This window comes from Drosophila novamexicana, unplaced genomic scaffold (genome assembly GCF_003285875.2).
Source record: "Drosophila novamexicana strain 15010-1031.04,08,12 unplaced genomic scaffold, DnovRS2.1 tig00000108-arrow-pilon, whole genome shotgun sequence".
Taxonomy (NCBI): domain Eukaryota; kingdom Metazoa; phylum Arthropoda; class Insecta; order Diptera; family Drosophilidae; genus Drosophila; species Drosophila novamexicana.
This window is the reverse complement of record NW_020824772.1, coordinates 6073615-6091988: the sequence shown is the minus strand read 5'-3', so window position 1 is coordinate 6091988 and position 18374 is coordinate 6073615. Positions and strand designations below refer to the sequence as shown.

General features: G+C 42.9%; 1 protein-coding gene across 1 annotated transcript in view; it reads left to right on the top strand.

The window, feature by feature from the left end:
- Nucleotides 1–18374, top strand: part of LOC115771991 (nucleolysin TIA-1) — an 85975-nt gene that overhangs the window by 45508 nt on the left and 22093 nt on the right. The window contains exon 2 of the mRNA XM_030717913.1: nt 4316–4403. Coding sequence (XP_030573773.1) covers nt 4316–4403 — 88 coding nt within the window. The remainder of the gene's footprint in view (nt 1–4315; nt 4404–18374) is intronic.

Sequence of the window (18374 nt, the reverse complement as noted above, 5' to 3'; positions counted from 1 at the left end):
TCTTTGTCTCCTGATAGACAGATCTGCCTTCTTGTTTTCGTAATATCTTATAAGAAAAATAAATTAACTGTATATAATCTTTCTATACAATTTACCACTCGCTGTAAGCCTGTTGCAAAGCTCACATCGTTTGGGGCATTCCGAAAACTGCAATAAGGACGTATCTTAAGGCCACTTCGACAACAATAACAGGCAAAACTGACCAGTGATGTGCCATCGTGTTGCCAATGGCAAAACATAATGTTGAATATATTTTGGAAGTACTTACCGCTTATTGTTGTTGCTGTTACTGAGTATTTTCAGCATGAGTTGTTGTTGATTTAATTCAAGAGGCAATGCATTTTACAGTCGAGTGTTTATATGAAAAATGTACAGCAATTCCAGTCAGGACTTCTGCCCACTTATGCTTTTATCCTTTTTATCAGTGCCATTGTTGTTTTGGACGATGCTGTGAGGTTATTTGGGGAACGAGGCACTTGGACTAACAATGGACACTGATAGCCGCTGCTTTTATAGTATTTGCTGTTGTTGTTGCTAGTGTCAGGGTTGGTGTTGGTATAAGGAGGTACAAGTGGCAGTGTAACATAATTTCCGTTGAAAATACATCAAATTGCGCCCACGTTGTAATCCTGCTTTGCATGTGTTTGTATTGCAGCCAGGACTCGGTGAGTGGCATACACACATGGGCAATTGGTGTGGTTAGTTAGCATCTGTGTTTATATTTGTATTTGTGTTTGCATTTGTTGTCACCACTCATACCAATATACAGACATTTTTACATAGTAGGAGAAGGCCGTCCACACACACACACTCATACATGTCCATCACATTTGGCTTTCGTATGTGCTTTAGTATTTGTTGCCCACACGGTAAAGTGTATACATGTGTGCGTTTTAGTTTTTTTTGCCCAACGATTTGGCCTGGCACATTTGTGTTTGTTCAGCTACTTTTGCGGTTTGCCGCTTCGCGTACATTTCAACCACATTTGTAGTCACTCCGGTTTCAGTTCGCGCATTGGACATATGCCAAAATATATGGCCCAGCACAGAAAACATGGAGGAGAATCGTGGAGGAGAATCGTGGAGGCTATAGGGGCTACCACAACATTCTATTACCACATGCTTCACTTGAGTTCACTTTACACTGACTGCGCCCAAATGAAGGTAAACACTTGCCGCAAAATTTATGCATACCAAGTGCAGCCTGTACCCTCATACAACTTCGGCAGGCTCTTGTTATTTTTGGTAAATATGCACAAGGTTTGAATGCAGCTGCTCTTATAAAAGAATACAATTCCAGCTAAACGCTTGTAAAAATAATATAATTCATAAATGCTTGACTCACAAATGATGTTGTAGGGTTCTTTAAATTCCACATAATGTAGTAGAGATTTGCTTAATTAAATGCCAAAATGGGAGCACAATAACCTCTTACTGACGTCATCTCGTAAGCAATCTCATTGGATTGAACGAATGGCTAACCGACGCGCAATGGCCAAAGAGCGATTATGACAGCCAAATTAAAACAAATTATGACAACAATTCGACGGATATTCACGTTTGTGAATTGCGCGTATGCGCAATTTAATGATGTTCGCAATTCAATTACATGCGACAATTTGCCCAATTTGACAGAGGCCAAATTAAAGCTAAGCCGAGAGCGCTACACTGGAATTTAATATAAAAGGGACGCCAAGAGGCACGCCCACTGCCCTCCAAGTCCCAGAGGACAGACTGCAGCACGTATTTATTAGCTGAGTTGCATTGATGAAGGTCGCTCTCCTCCTTCTTATTGCTCACACACTACATTTCTATCTATTTGGCTCGCTCTCTCTCCCACTCTCCCCATTACACTGTTTTGGTCCCAGGTCGCTGATTGACTCACGATTATGCAATAAAAACAGCAGACGAGGACGAGGAAAGCAGCGGGAATGGTAACAGAGGCAATGCCCAGCAGGCTGCAAAAGTACTGGTGTTTGTCTCTGGGTGTGTGTGCCTGTTAGTGTGTGTGTGTGTGTGTGTTTGTGTCTGTGTGCATCAGTATTTCGTTGGCTTCGTTTCAACGCCAGCTTTTCAAAAAGCTAAAACTTTTTTATGTCCAACTCATTAAAAATGTGCGTCAATGGACTTTATGCAGACCCGCAGCGGCCACGCCCTCAATGCTTCGCTTTAGGGAATTTTGTTGGGATTTTGGTTCGTTTGCTGTTTGCCGAGGATTTCATGAATGAGCCAGTCGAAAGCCGCGCAAACAACCAAAAGCAGCAGCAGGAGCAGCAGCTAAATGCAATTTCCAAGTTTTTAATGTGCGAAATTTCTAATTTAAGATTTACGATATTTTTATGTTGAATTACATTTCCTACTCCACTGCCACTCCCCGCTCTCCTAGTTTGATGTTCGCTCATTTTCGAATTGTTGGTGTTTGGCTGCGAATTCACTTCACTTCGCCTTGCTTTGTTAAGCTTTATGCCCTGTTTTGAAGGTTGGCCTGACTTTTATGTGTCCCACCTACCGCTCTTAAAATGTACGCACTGCGTTGTCCATATTGCTGGCGATTAATTGTTGGTCCCATATAGTCACCGCAAATAGAAGCATAGGGCAGTGAACGCAGCTTTAATGCAGTTTTATGTACTGGAACTTAATTGGCCAACATATCAGATATCATATCATGACCAAATCCTTTATATATATGGACAGCGCTGATTAAATTGTTTTCGGCTGACCAATTGACTAAATTCTGCGAAAAAAAATTCGCTGCTGTTTGAATTCGCTTCGGAGTTTATGGCCGGTTGTTTATGGTCGAGCTTGTTGTTGTGGGGCGTGTTACGAGTTTTTCAGCTGCAGTTTATCTGCCTCTGGGCAATAAATTTGTTGGTTGATACAGATTTAGTTGTACAGAGAATGTCGGAGATACTGAGATTGCAGAAAATGAATTGAGCAACTATGCATGTGCATTTTTTATATGATTAAATGAAGATAAATAAGCTAACACAAAGTTAGAGCCAAAATGCGGTAAGGCATTTATATATTGGGATTCCTAATCTTTGTTTAAAATTACAATTACTACTACAATTAGTCATTAAGCTTAAGTAGCCTTTAATCATCCCTCTGAATTATCGCAAAACGTTAAGTTACACAGATTTTAGAGCATGACATCGGACAGCAGAATTCAGACCAAACCACTTGTGCAAAGTGCCAGAGTTTCCACCCAAAAAGAAACCACAAAAACCGTATCTCAATTGCAATCACTCAAAACAACGGAAATGACGCTTAGCACAACTTCCTGCCGTTTAGCCGGACAAATGGACGAGCGCGTGCCGAGCCACGGGACAACGCGCAGCTTAAACGTGGAGAAAACCAGCTGCAGACACGAAAAACCGAACTGCAAAAGGAAAAGGCAAGGGTGAGGGCATCAATGCCGTGGGAGCTGCCGCCTGGTCAACTCATGGCCCATGGGGGAAGTACGTTTTTTGGCATATTTGTCAGCGCTGTTTCCATTGCTCATGTTCACAGTGCAACACACAGAAATGAGTGCCACGCCCACCATTACATTCATACACTTGCCGCTGTCGCTACCGCTGACTGACACATTCAAGTGCAATTTCCTTGTAATACGAAACTATGTCATTTTGGCACGGATGCGGGCCGAAAAGCCGGTAACAAGAACAACACAGGAGACGAGTGGACCAGCTGAGATAGAAGAGAGAATTGTTACATCTGCGAGCTCCTGCATACAAACATGACACGTCGCCACACTTGGGCGGCCCACCTGCGCCAGCCAACAGTCCACCCGCTGTTGGCACGTTGTAACCGAAGCGACAGCTCTTGTTGGACGTAGGAGTATATATTCCTGTATCTGTGGCTGCCAGCTGGTTTGTCTAGAGTGGCCGAAGCAACAGCATCTCTACTGAAGTGTCGACCAGAAATGCCGCTTGCCAAACGAGTAGACAACGCAACTAAGCCGGACGTTCGGATGTACGGTTGCAGGCGACGTGGGAAGAGCAGCAAGCAGCCTGACAAGCGCCATTTGGTAATGTAAGGCCCAAAATCAGCCACGAGTCGAGATCCGAAACCAACCCAGACAGTGCATGCACAATTGCAGGTAGCGATTTCAGCAACTGGCAACTGGCAACTGGCAACTATCAAGCGGCAACTGTTGCCGAGGATTCTCATGTGGGCCTCTTAAGTGTGCGTCAAGTGTTTTGCCCTTAGGCTTAAGCTGATGAGTTTTGGTTGCCAGCCGTTTAATTAGTTTTAGTTCAACTTGTGTGCGTTCTCCTTCTAATTGCCTTTGTATTTTATCTCTTTTGTCATTGCAGAACAATTTCACATCTTTGTGGGCGATTTGAGTGCTGAAATCGAAACGCAACAGCTGAAAGATGCATTCACGCCATTCGGAGAAATATCGTAAGTTACCTTCCAATACAATAACTCTTATTTAAGATCGTGAGGCAAGGTGATACTATTTTCGACAGAATGTTTCACGAGCTTTGCTCATTTCGAAATGATTGTCTTTCAGAAAGAAGAATAAAAAGCAAAACACAGTTATGTGCTGATGAGCTTAATATAAAACACAGTTAAGATAAATATGTTTGAGCAGACAAACCAAGGATACCTGAAGGATAATATTTTGAACATTTCAATCAAAAATAATAATATATGCCCGACCTGATAAATAAATTTTCCTTAAAATAACATTAATAACAATCTTAGAGGCCATTCAGATATGGATAATACCAAAACATATCGATTGCAAAAACTTGCAAATATTTCATTGGCCATAAAGTATATCGGAAAAAAGGCAAGAAATTGGGTAAATGGTTTGGCTGTAAGCCCTGTTTATTTGATAAACATGGAAATTAATTTTATATTTCTATCGGCATTTACCGCTGTTAATTGCTTTTTCATTGCGACGGCGATTGGTGGATGTAAGTAGGCCAACAGCCCAGTTTGGCCGTTTGCTTATTGCGACAGCAGCAACGAATTGAATTTGGCCGGGCGCATTAACTTCAATCAAAGAACATTTTGCGGCACTTGTGCAAATTATTAAATAAATAAACAAGAGCCAAATGACGTGGCCCGGTCGAAGCTATTCCCCAGTAGCAACAGCAGAAGCAGCGGCCGCAGCCTATGCACGCTTTATTTATGAATAATTAGCAAGCCATGGGGGCCAGAGCTGTGGAAAGCCACAGAATGTGGCGCCACAGCAACGGGCAGGTTATTTTGGCATTTTTTTTTTGTTCTCCTTTTTCTTTTTGTTTATTTTTTTTTTATTTTTGGTCGAAGGGCATAAAATGAAGACCCAGCCATGGCAAGCGGAGCTGTGTCGGGGCTTCGAGCAACGGGCAATAAATTAATAATTTAATTTTCGACTTTTATGTTTGAGCCGACAACAACAAAATGCAGCGACCCCAATGCTGGCGAGATGAAAACCGCAAGCGGCGACGCGGCAGCAAACAAAGAGAGCGAAATGCACCCCAGAATATGGGCGAACATAATATTAGAGCAGAGCAAGTGAAAGCAAATAAAAACCTGATTTATTCGTTGAGCGAAAGGACTCGTGCCACGCCTACAGCCGCCTGCCGCCCACAGGTCACTGGCAAACGAGTCTTTGGCACTGGCGGCGCTTTCGTCACACTGGGAAGCCCCTTAATTTGAAGCGTGTTTTGCTGGCTTTTCATTTGCCACTTTCTTAATTAATGAGCAGCTGCCGGGCCGCGCTGTGCCTCGCCGTGCCACGCCGTGCCACGCCCCCTGTGCACCTGAACCAAGCCCGCAAGTTGTATGCGCTAATTTCTTTGAGATTTTGCGAACGGCAGCTACAAAAGTTGCTCTCATTAGGTCCAATGCTCTGTCAGCCACTATTTATTTATTTAACATTTTATGGGCCTTTTTGCCTTTTTAAGTTTCTCCCGATTGCCGCTTGCTCATTACGCTGCAAGCGGCCCGGCTGCCCAGCAGCCCGCCCGGACCCGCCCCCTTCTGCTGAACTGAGCCCTGAGGCTGTCAAATAGTTACATTTTCCGCGTGTTTATTTTTGTGAACGCAAATCTACGAAATAATTACATTTTTCATTTGCACCTGAAGTGGCTGCCTGGGGGCAAACGTTGGGTGTTTCGTTATTTGATTTTTAGCGTCTTGAAGGACGCTCGTGAGCTGCTTCATCAGAATCCTTGATGTCGTTGATGTCCTGCCCGTTACGCTGCTACGTTAGCGCCCTCGCGACGTCCTCATCGTCGTTGTCGCACTTAGCCGTAGTCTCTGGCTTTAGCTTTTAATTTATTGCTCTTTATGTTTTGAGTGCCCGCGTGGGAAATAATCGCAAATGTGCTGGCGCTGCCAGCGTCGCAGTCGCCGTCGCTGTCGTCGTCACCGTCGCTGTTGCCTGTTCTGCTTACGGTTTTACCTACTTTTCATCAGGTTAACAACACTCATGGGTAGATTTTTCATTTAGTCGCGCATAAGGAGCAAAATTTATACAACAATTTTGCCCTGCTGCTGCTGCTTCTTCTATTTTTTTTAATTAACTGAAAGTTTCTTTGCATACACTTTGTTTCCTGACCAACAACAACAATAGCAACAGCCTTAATAAATATAGATGTGTGTATGTTTTTTATACGTGTGTGTGTTGCTGTGGTTTTAAATAATGATAGCACAAGTTCTTATGTATATTTATAATGCCTTAAAGTTCTTGCGGGTTTCTGTTGCCATGAAAACTTCTCCAGAAGCCGGTAAAGATGTTAAATGTTATATCATAAAATCCAACTTCAAAGCGGCTCAAATATAATCCTTTATTCCATTCATATGTATCGTTTCTACTGTAGCACATTTAATCAATCAAATTACTTGGCCCCTATCTATTTATTGGGCATAATGCGTTCTGTGCATTATTAGTTCACTAGCAAAAACGGTCTGGTGCTAATTAAATAAGCCCAAGATATATTTGGATAAAATAGCAGTAATCAGAACGGTGTCTGTCCGATTGTTATTGGATACGGCAGATAATGGCCATAAAGCACATGGCCGAAGTCATGCACATAACTGCGCAGGCTCGATTCGCCACAAAGCAAACGTCTTTCTGACATGGCTAATAAATAATTCGGCTATTCAATGAAACTCGAGTGGACCGCAACCTCATGAAACAAAGTCCAGGCCAACAATTAGCCAGAACCAATCGAACCGACTTTGGGTGGGTGCAGCACAAAACTGAATTTTAATTATCCGCCCGCGGCGATCCTCTGATTACCGATGCTTGTTGAGCTGTTTGCTTGGGATTGATGCAACCGAGGAGGCGTCCTTATCGAAAAGGGGGCTGGGCGGCTGATTAATTACATGCAATATATTTATTGCGTGGGGTTGAGCGGAGCACTCATAAATGTGCCTATCATAAATAAGCAAGTCAGGCGAATAGGAGAGACGCAAACATGTACATACACACACACGTACACACAGCGAAGGACAGCCTTGATTGGTCTCGGATTCTTATCAGCTAGTCATTTTAGTGTATTGATAGCAGCATTATTACTCATATTTTTTTATTATATATATTATAACACGCTCTCATTTCTATGCATTAGCAGGGACTCATAATTGAATCAAATTTTTCTGTACCATACTTTTGTGCGCCCCACAATTTACAGTCGCCACAATTGTTGCTCTGCTATTTATTGCTGGCAAAAAAAGGCTTAACTTGGCTTTTGGGCAAACTGCAAAAATTCCAAATACGGCAACAGCAAGAAACAGACACACAGAAACTTGAGGTTGCTACAACAAGGTGGGACAAGTACGTGCCACAATGCCAAAGAAAAGCAAATCAAACAAGATAATAGCTGAATAGAGGCTCCAGCAAATGGAAATAAAACTCGCTCGCTTGCGCTCTCCATTTTTTCGGTTAGTTTTAATGATACTTGAGAAAGTTTTGATTTTGGCCGTACAGCTTACCCCTAGCCGTATGCCTGACGCTGCCGTTGACATCATTACGTTGATTTTTCTTGGCGGACGGACTTACATACAAGTAGCTGCTGCAGTTCGCCGGCGCTTAGGCAACAGCTCTGAATTGAGGCGATGCTGAAAATGAGCAAAACTTTCAACTTAATCTATTCAGAAAGTTGGCTTTGCAGCCGCCGCCGCCGCCATTGCCATCGCCATTGCCATCGCCACCGGTTCAGCGGCTGCTGTTTCATAAACTTCAAAATGCGCTTGTGCACGTCGCGCTGAGTTGCAGAGTTCGACTTGCAGCTGTTGGCTGGAAACGGAAACCAATGATCGGCGACAAGTGGGCGCCAAGCGTCTGATGGAGCTGCTTCCACTCCTGGCTGCAGCAGCGGAAATGGAAATGGAAGAAAAAGTTGTGCTCGTCGCTCTAAGTAGGCGTCGGCTTTTGTCACGACGCGGCGAATGACAAATCAAAATCGCATTCAAATGCGACGCGGCGTGCAGCGGAAGTTAATGCGAAAAACTTTGGCCCTAGAGCCTGCACAATCAGTCAGTCAGTCAGTCGGTCGGGCAGGCAGTCAGGCAGGCAGCCACTTGCTTTCGCACTCGGTCTGGCTCCTGCGTCCGCCCAAATCTTTGCTGGGTGTGAAAAATGAGTCTTGCGACTTTTGTTGCAGCAGCGAACGCAGCAACCGCAAAAGCCTGACACTTTTTCACGCTGCCTGCAACAATTTATTTTTGTTGGCAAGTGTCAAAAGTTGTTCTATGCCAAGAAGCTGCATTTAAAAAGCGACCCTAGTACGAGCTTTATACAGATATGCGTTTGTATGGAAGTCGCCAAGCTTCCGCTTTAAAAACGGCACTTCATTAAACGCAAATTAAAAGTATTGCCGAGTCCCAAAACTGTCAGCATTTAAATTGAAATAGGCCAAACGGCTGCCACATAATCTTTTAAATATAATTTTAATGGCCGCTCGTTGAAAAGTTTGGCCCCAAACAACCAGCCAAATCATTAAATTGCAAACAATTTTCAATTTGTACAGATTTTGTATCAATAGGAGAGCCAAGCGCTCTAATGTTTAGATAATAGACAACAGATCCGTTCAGCTTGGGGTCTAAGGGGGCACAAAATAAATTTATTTAATTTACTTTTGCCCGGCAGCAACTTTATGGCAACAACTTTTCACATAAAATACGCATTAATTCATTAAAATTGACAAAAAGGCAAAACACAAGTGCCAAACATGGTTGGCAGCCTTTGGGCAAGGACTGTGCCAACCTCTGCGCTTGGCAAGCGGCTAACTGAATGACTGACTGATTGACTGACTGACTGACTGACTGACTGCGACAGACCTGGACAGGCTTTTACATCCATTGTCCTGCGACGGGGTCCAACTAAACGGCACTCAGTTGGCAAGCCAAACAATTTGGAAGGCGCCGCCCCCAGCCCTCCTGCAGCGGCTAAAATATATAAATAAAACTGCTTCGGTGCGCAATGAAGAGCCCGACGATGGGTGCCGTCACCATTTAAAATTAAATCAACAGAAGAAGCGAATAAAGGATCGCCAGGGGAGGGGCCAGTTTGGCTGGAGAAACTTTTTTATCGCGCCAACAAAGCAGCAGCAGAAATTATGCTGCAATGAAGACGACAATTTTTGGCTGCCATTTAAAATGGCACTTTACGTCCCAGCTACAGCTACAGCTACAGCTAGAGCTAGAGCTCCAGTCACTCGGACTGCCACAGTACTCGCATTGCGCCTGTCATTTGCAGGCAGCGCGGCACAAATTGAATTTAAGTGCAGTTTTGGCTTTGCCACAGCACAGCCCTTGGCCAGCAGACTCGCAATTTTGAGCCACTGCCAAAAGCGGGCCCAACAGCGGGTCTCGGGCCCGCAACCCGGCGCGCACATATGTTGCAAGTTTATCACTGGGGCATATAAAAATGTTTGAAATTTTTGCTGCTTTGCTGGCCTTGCTCTAAACTTTTTGGCTACAAATTTATTGGCAATAAATTGACTGCCATTAAAGTAAGCGCCAGGCGTTGCTGGGGCGCGGCGTGGCAAGCCTAGGCATAAAAAATGGCTGCCAACGCATAAATCCCCAAAATAATTTGACACAATGAGTCACACAGATTGAGTGGTCCCCACTCTGGGATTGAGTCTAAGGGCCTATGCGACCTGCCGAGCCGCAGGTGCAGCTTCCACACGGAAATGTAATTTTAAAGCACTCAGAAAAGGAGAAGCTAAAACCGAAAAAATTAGGAAGACTCGCAGAGGCGACGTCGCAATTGCTTTAATCATGGACCAATAGAGTCCGGGGCCAACGTCGGAAATATGTCCGTCCAGTGAGTGACACTCTGTGGCGTTCGTCATTGTCCTGGCAGCGGCAAACAGGACACAAAAAATCTAATCAAAGCTAATCCAACAAAAGCGAATGACGGCCAATGTCAAGAGCCTTCATTTTGTTTGACCAAAGTGGCGTAAGCACTGGAATTTGCACAGCTGCGGCCGCGACGGCGTGGCAGCTACGCGGAGATGTGGCGACGCAGACGGCGACGGTGAGCATTTATTTAAAATACAAGCTATAAAATGAGCTGCCATGGTCGCTGCCCCTGCCCTGCTCCGGCTCCAGCCCTTGCTCCATCACCTAAGCACTGTCGAGTGCCGAGTGCCGTGTAATTGCAGCACAAAGGTGAAGCAGCAGCTTGGCGCGGGAGGTGCGGCGGACGGAAGGCAGATTTAAATGAATTTGATTTACGTTTTTAAAGCCAAATAAACGCCTTTCAATTAAGTCCAAGCGTCAGCCACAGTCGCGACCCTCTGTGGCAACCATCTGCGTCTCGGCCACCCATCCCACCTCCCGCCCTGCCGTGTCCTTTGTCCTTCGTCTCCTATTGACTTTGCAGTGGCGTTGACAACGCTCACGTTGGTTGCCATTCGCTCACTGGCGCAATACTCGAAAAACCACCGCAAACACCTAGCAAGCATTCATTCAACTACAGCAACTGCCGACCCCTCCTTGCAGCTACCTTTTTTACATGCAGCACCCATACGCCCCGTTGTCTCGTTTCGTTTGTCGTTACGTTTTGTACGCTTTACTCTCTGCTCGTTGCCGTAACGCTGGCATACGGCTGTAACAAGGAGTGGCTGGGGTACAGCCGTGTTCACTGATTTCACTTGCAAATTAATGAGAAATTAGAGACAACGGCAGGGCCAGAGCCAGAGCCATTGCCAATGCTTTGGCCATTGCCGTTGCCGTTGCCGTTGCCGCTGGCCACTGTTAAAGTCGTAAAAAGAACATTTGTGCTAATTTAGGAGAAGGCAAATTTGGACAGGACTTCATTACGGGCACGTAACGGCATTGGCATTGCCCCGTGTTTGATTGATTGAATTTGTCTGGATTTTTGCTTGGTCGAACACTTCAATCTATGCGCTTCCCACGTGGGGTCACTCGCACATTTAATAAAATATATTTAAAATATTCTCAAGCTTCTAGATTGATATCAATTTGATATGTTTTTGGCAGCCAAATTTGCATAATGACTTTTTCATCTCACATTGTCTGAAGAGGCGAAGTAAAAAAAGTTTAAAAGTGTTCTTGTCTGTGGAGGAATACATGCTTAGCTAGTAATTACTTCTGTTCAAAGGTAATACCGGAGAGTTAATAAAATTTAGATTTCATAAATTTAAAACTCTTGTTATTTGCTGGAGTTTATAAAAGAAAGTTTAACTTTTTTTAATAAATGAACAAATAAAATAAAATGAATTATTTCTGTAGGTTTTTGTTATCATATACAGAAATATATAGCTGGGTGTCTGTATAGAAAATATGCTAACGTTCATATTTTATACTCTTACTACAATGCAATATTACTAGACACCAAACTATGTTTAATATAAAGCAGTAAAAGTAATTCTTAGTTGCTGTAAATTAATGCATGTGGCAAGCTATTTGTACAGCACTGACGGTTTAAGCTTTGGATTAATTTTAAGCTTTGGTTAACGCTCGCTGCCTGAGCCATAATTCAATTTAATTGAACCAATTGCCGCTGCCTGGCACGCCCCATCGGCAAGTGAGAGAGTAAGCACCCAGAGGTCGCATGCACTGGCCCGGCCCGGCCCAGCGCGTTAGTTCAACTATGAAAAGTGGCACGTTGCTGCGATGCATTGTAATTTCAGATTAATTTGCATATTGAAAGGCATGACATTAACAACAGCAACAACAACGACAGCCAGAACAACAACAACGATAGATGCAACAACTGAAGCAGAAACAACGACATTTACATGTTTGTACTTTGTCAAAACAGTGACGAACCGATTAATTGCATTAGATTATTCAACCAACAGAGACACACACACACACACACACGCATTAACACGAATACGTACACATACCCATACACATACACATTTAATTTGTGCTTTGAGTTAATTTCATTTCCTTGTTGTTATTGCAAAGCACACGCAGGACACGGCAGGCACACAGAATAAAATTATAATTGAGCAGCCGCAGCAAAATCCTCGAGCGCACGCGCTCTTATTAGTCATATACATGCATACATATATGTGTATACATATATAGATGTTCTGTTGAAGAGGGGTATTCTGCCGGGGGAGGCTGCTTGTGTGCGTTGTTTGTATGGCTAAATAGCTGTGCATGCCTAATATCTGCATTCAACTGGGCTTGAACTGTCCTCCTCTGCTGTGGTCCCGACAGTAATTATAGACATGCGAACAGAATTAGCCTCCTACCTATTTGACTTTAGTCCCACTCCTCGACCAGGCCCATTCAGCATTGTTAACAATCAACTTACACATTACTACATGAAATTCACTCCCCATTCCCCTAGAAGCATTACAAGGTAATGTCGTTTTGTCCGCGCTTTTTATGATTAAAATAACACGAATATAAAAATGCCAGTGACGAAGGGTGTGAGTGGGTGTGTGTACGAGTGTGTGTGTTAATGTGCGTATGCTTGTTTTTGTGTCGAGTGCTCAAATTAATTAGGCAAAACAAAAAACGAGCAAAGCAAAAACCCACAATAAATTTCGTAAACGCGTCGACAATTTACAAAGTGTCCCAACTGACGCCCAAAACCCATTCCCCAACACTTATTGAGAACCAAGTCGGGACCTGTGGCTCTTGCTGCGTAATTAACAAATTTGATTTGACTTTGTACCATAGCTCCAAGACTTTCTACAAAAGCTCCTTTAAAATACCTCATTTAGACGGCTTACAACAATTTCATAATTGACAAGAATTGAAAGAAGTAAATTGTGTTCCCTTAATCCTGGGTCAAAGAAAACAACTAAGATAATTTCCCGAAATTGCAAAGCATCTAATTGCTTTTGATATGGAATACCTCATTTAATTTATCTTATTATTAATAATGGAGGAGCTTATAATGTTGTCATGAAATGCGCAGTACATTGAATTCGTCATCTCCAACACCGTCAGTCAGTCTCGACTGCTGAATAGAAATAGCCATGCCTGTCCGTTTGTCTACATTATTGCCAACTGGACTCTCAAGCTACCTTCAGAAAACTCTGTTTAGATCCGTATCTTAGATACAGGAAATGTAGGAACTCTAATTAAATGCTTCTTGGAGGATATCAAATCTTTGACTTGAGGAATCTTGCGTTGCCCATCTTGTTTGCTCATCATAATATCGTAGAACTCAAAAGTCCTGATAAGGAGTACATCAGCTCATTCATGTTAGCTTAATTCAGAAAAAGCTCTATAATCGAAGTGTAGATTTTTTATAAATCATAAGAATAAAAAATCTCCTCCAAATCTTTTTTTTTTTGAAACAAATAGTCCAGACATAAATAAATAAAGCCTGTCTAGGAGCTTAACTTGACATAACAACAAATGTCAAAGATATATTAAATTATAAATATGAATTAAATTTTTTGTAACATATAATATTAATAAATTCGAAGCATTTTTCACCATTCTTCTGTTTTGCATGTCATATCAATCTTTTCTGCATTCAAATTGTATTCACTCTTAGAAATTATCACCCAGAATGAAATATATTCATCGTCGAGCTGCGCATTTCTTGGGCAAATGCGTTGTCACCAATGTCAAGGACTGTGATACGGCGGCTGCCAGATGCCAGATGGCAACTGCCGGCGGCCATATGTTGTTTGATTAATTGTTGATTTATAGCGGACAGGCAGGCAGTCAGACAGGCAGACGGGCAAATGGGGAGGAGTGCAGCTAAGGCATATCACGTATACGTACTCACATTTATAAATCCAACAAGCGGACAGAGTGAAGACACAGCATATGAATAAAGCGAATAAGTTGAGCGGTGCCACAGAAACTGAAAAGATTTTGCCAAATGGTGCGAAATATATTTCCCAGTTGAAAACAAGTGGATGGAAGCGTTAGGTAGCAACAGCAGCGGTTCATTGGCATCTTGCAACAGCTGTCGAGCAGCCGTCTAAAGGGGAAGAGGACGCTTAGAGGGAGCTGGGACAGGGCCAAAGAGTTCTCTTTTGTGATGTAAGTAAGTGGTGAACCGGATGAGCTCTGTTTTTTTCTCCCCAAGCTGTTAGGGAACAACGTAACTTGTCGTCTTTGGGTCTTATGTTTGGCACATTGCAACGCAGCAGCCCCTGATGAAGTCATCATAAGGACTGTAAATTTGGGTTTCCCAATGCTACAATGTGGCAAGAACACAGCCTTATATATATATATGACTGGAATGTCAGAGCACAATTTCAGGACACACCTCTTGAGTAATTATGTGCGCCAATGCTCAGGTTGAAATCATGTTGTGTATTTCCGTAGCAATTTCGAAATTTTAAACTTGTTAACAGCAAATTGAAGTCATTTCCTGCGCCAACGGCAACAGCAACAGCAACAACAAGGAGTCCTGCAGCAGGCAATGGCAATATGGTGGACGAACGATTTGCTGTTGTTGTACCAGCACCAAATAAATGAGAAAACCGCAAAGTGCAGCAACAAAAAATGCACAAAAAGGCAAAGACTAGAGAAAACAAAATGCCAAAAAGGTACAAAAGCGGAAATAAATGCAGCAGGCAACAGGCAAGGCTGGATGGGTGAAAGGTGGCACCGGAGGCAGACAGCCAAGGCGCAGCCAGGACTAACAGGCGGCCACAGGATAACCTGTTGACCACGTGCATACTGCAATTCGAACAACCAGCAAACACACAAATACACCCACGCATACATACACACACAAAGGCAGGAGAGTAACGAATTCCAAGTTTTCGGCAAAAGTGCCAAGAAAATTGCATTTTCGTATGCCAAAAAAAAAATAAAGCAAAAATAAACAGGACAAATAAGAAAAGCCAAATACATGGAAAAGGTAGCAAAAGGCTGCAGAGAAATAAACTAGAGCATTTTGTGATTGTCGGGCGCGAGCGCAAGGCAAGTGAAATGCGCTCATCGCGTGCTGTGAATGCAATTTTGGAGCAACAACAACAACAACACACACACACACTCATACTTTTGCCGCTTACAATTTCAATGCTGTTATGGACGCTGTCTTGAGGGGGTAGCTGGGTCAGTGGGTAGCAGGGCGACAAATGCAATCTACAAACAATGAAATGAATTGTCAAGTGCACAAACATGTTGCTGACGTGCAAAAGCAGCAACATCGCTGCATGCCGGTTGCCTCCGCCTGCGACCAACAGCGACAACAACCGCAACTGCAAGCATTCATTGGCTGCAATGGCAGCCTTTCAACCCACATTGCCCCGCAATCCCCTCGCACACAATTGCAGATGCACACCCACGGCTTGTTAACGGGGCGCGAGTTCAAATTTGTTTCGCCTGCATCTGACAGTTAAAAATCAGGCAAACAACATCGCAAGAGTGTTGCGAATATGTAGTGGCTGGCATTTAACACTAAACGGCAAAGCAAAGAAATGCCTACCACTTAGACTCTGCGCCAATCACATCTGGCCAATCAAAAGCGGAAAAGCCTTCTAAACCTTTTCTAGCCAATAAATAAAAAATAAGTGTCCACAACTTTTATGACAGTGCAATTTTGCTCAAGTTGTTTGCTTTTGTTGCTTGGACACGTCTGAGAATGTCTGCAGTGACCCTGAGTTGTCGTCGTGTCGCTCGTTGTTCTTCTTCTTTTATAGTTTGACTTGTTCCAAGATTTATAGCGCCCACTTTAGACCATATCCGGCGTTGACACGCCAAGCCGTCAAAATGCAATGAACAATGCAGCAGGCATGGCTCCCTTTGAGTGTTCAGATAGTTAGGAGTAGCTCTCATTATTGATGAAGCTACTGGCAATTTGGTAAGCGAAATCAATTGACGAACATTTCGGCAACTCGACACAGGACAAAACAATATCAGAAATCTATTCTGATTCACAATATTTAGCACATTAGTAAATTTGAGTCGATCAGACTTAATATGAATAAATTGCAATTTTTTCTTGTTTTTTATTTGATTATTGCATCTTAAAGAAAACGCATTGAAAAGCTTTTTAAACTTTTTATACAGAACAATACACCAAGGGTGCGGGCTCGAATCCCAAACGAGTGTTTGAATAAGCTGTTAGCCTAAGGCCACTGACTTTTTTAATTATGTAAACAGAAATAACATTATTTTATTTTCAATCTCATGTTTCTACAATATAGCTAAATTCGTAGATGATATTTGTTATAGGTAATTTCCTTGTCACATTCTTGTTGAAAATTTCGACTTGGGTTAAGCAACTCGAGAACATAACAACGCTTGCCCAAAATTGTTGCTCTGAACTTTTATTCGCCTTTATTTGAGTTTTTATTTCATTATTTTTTTTGTCTGCCACAGGTCCTTTGGTCAACTCGCTTTACTGTTATCTTGTTGACATGCCGGACATTGACATATCCATTTTTTACGAGCCTTGCGTCGTTGCCCTTCGGGTTGTGTGTGTTTTGTGTGTATACAAAAAATAACAAAAAAAAAGATGAAATAACTTACTAAGAGCTACAATAAAATTCATCTAGTAAAGGTAATTTATTATTTTTCGAATTTAATGTCTTGGCAGCTGAGGCTCTCTCACTCTCTGTAGACACGCCTGCCTTCAAATCAATTTGCAATGACGTAATTATCAAATTGCAATGGCAGGCACGCCCACAAGTACTTAAGTGTGTGTGAGCGTGTGTGTGTTTGGTCGGTGGCACTCACACAACAATTAACACTTGGCCATTACTTCCATTTGTGGCATGTTAATTTGTTGCCACATCAATTGCTGTTACCAATATGCGAGGCGCATACAGAAATGCACACACACACACACGAGCAGAAAACATGCGAATGCCTATGCCTGGACCTGTGCCTGTGTCTGACTGTGTAACAATCTCACCGACAGCTGACGCTGTTGTGGTTTGCAGCTACAACTATTACAACAACAACAACAAGAACTACAAGAGCATGCAGCCTGCTGACAATTGCCTGACACTCGGCAGCTGGTTTATTTGCCACACACGTGGACAGCACACGTACACACGACCCAACCACCCACTGTTTTAGTCAACCAAGTCAGAATCAGAACCAGACAACCCACTGCCAGCAGCCGTTGGCCGGGCCTTGCGAAGAGGCGGGGCCAGCAGGCGTCGGCTGAGCAGTTGAACAATAACGCTTGAGTGATTATGCAATTGACAGCTAAATCAATCAATGATGTCAACTACATGCCGACAACGGGCCAACCAAACTCACACACACACAGAGGCATAGCCAAACATATAACAAGCGCACTCAATGTTGATTCCTACTTTTTGTGCGACACACAACAACTATTGCCACAGAAACGAACACACACATTGAATTGAATTCCGAATTGGTAGAACGCTTTACGTTGTTTCTGACATTTTCAATTTTTTATGACAAAACTCGCAAATATGTACAAGTTTTTATGCCTTTTTTCTGTATTGTGTATGTGTATACAAAACTCTGGAATTTCTGATTTAATTTCTGTAAGTTTTTTGAAAAAAGTACTTTCAAGCAAAATATTTAAAAAGTGACCGCTTGCCAGCAACAATGGGCTCAGTCGAATGTAACAAATTAAACTGTCTTCAATATGGCTGCTGTATATATAGATTAAAGCCAATTTCATAGATATCAGAGCAAAAGTACAATCAAATCACGAGCTCAGCGACTAAATAACAAAATTATGACAAATTCTGACAGCACCCACAAGCCGTACGAGAAACTCACATATTTGTCAATTCTCAGCGCTGATTGCCGGCAATCGTCAGCTTGACAAATAGCCAAAACGCCAACGCACGTCGCACGTTCCATTCGCATTCGCATTGTTTGTCTAGGAACCGTCAGATGATAAATATTTCAGGGTTTTTCCTTTTTCTTTTTTCCTCGCACACACGCACAGCTACCGCTCACTCATGGTGTTTCCTTATATATGTATCTCCTCAGTATTGATGACGTTTAATATATGCTTATAATGAA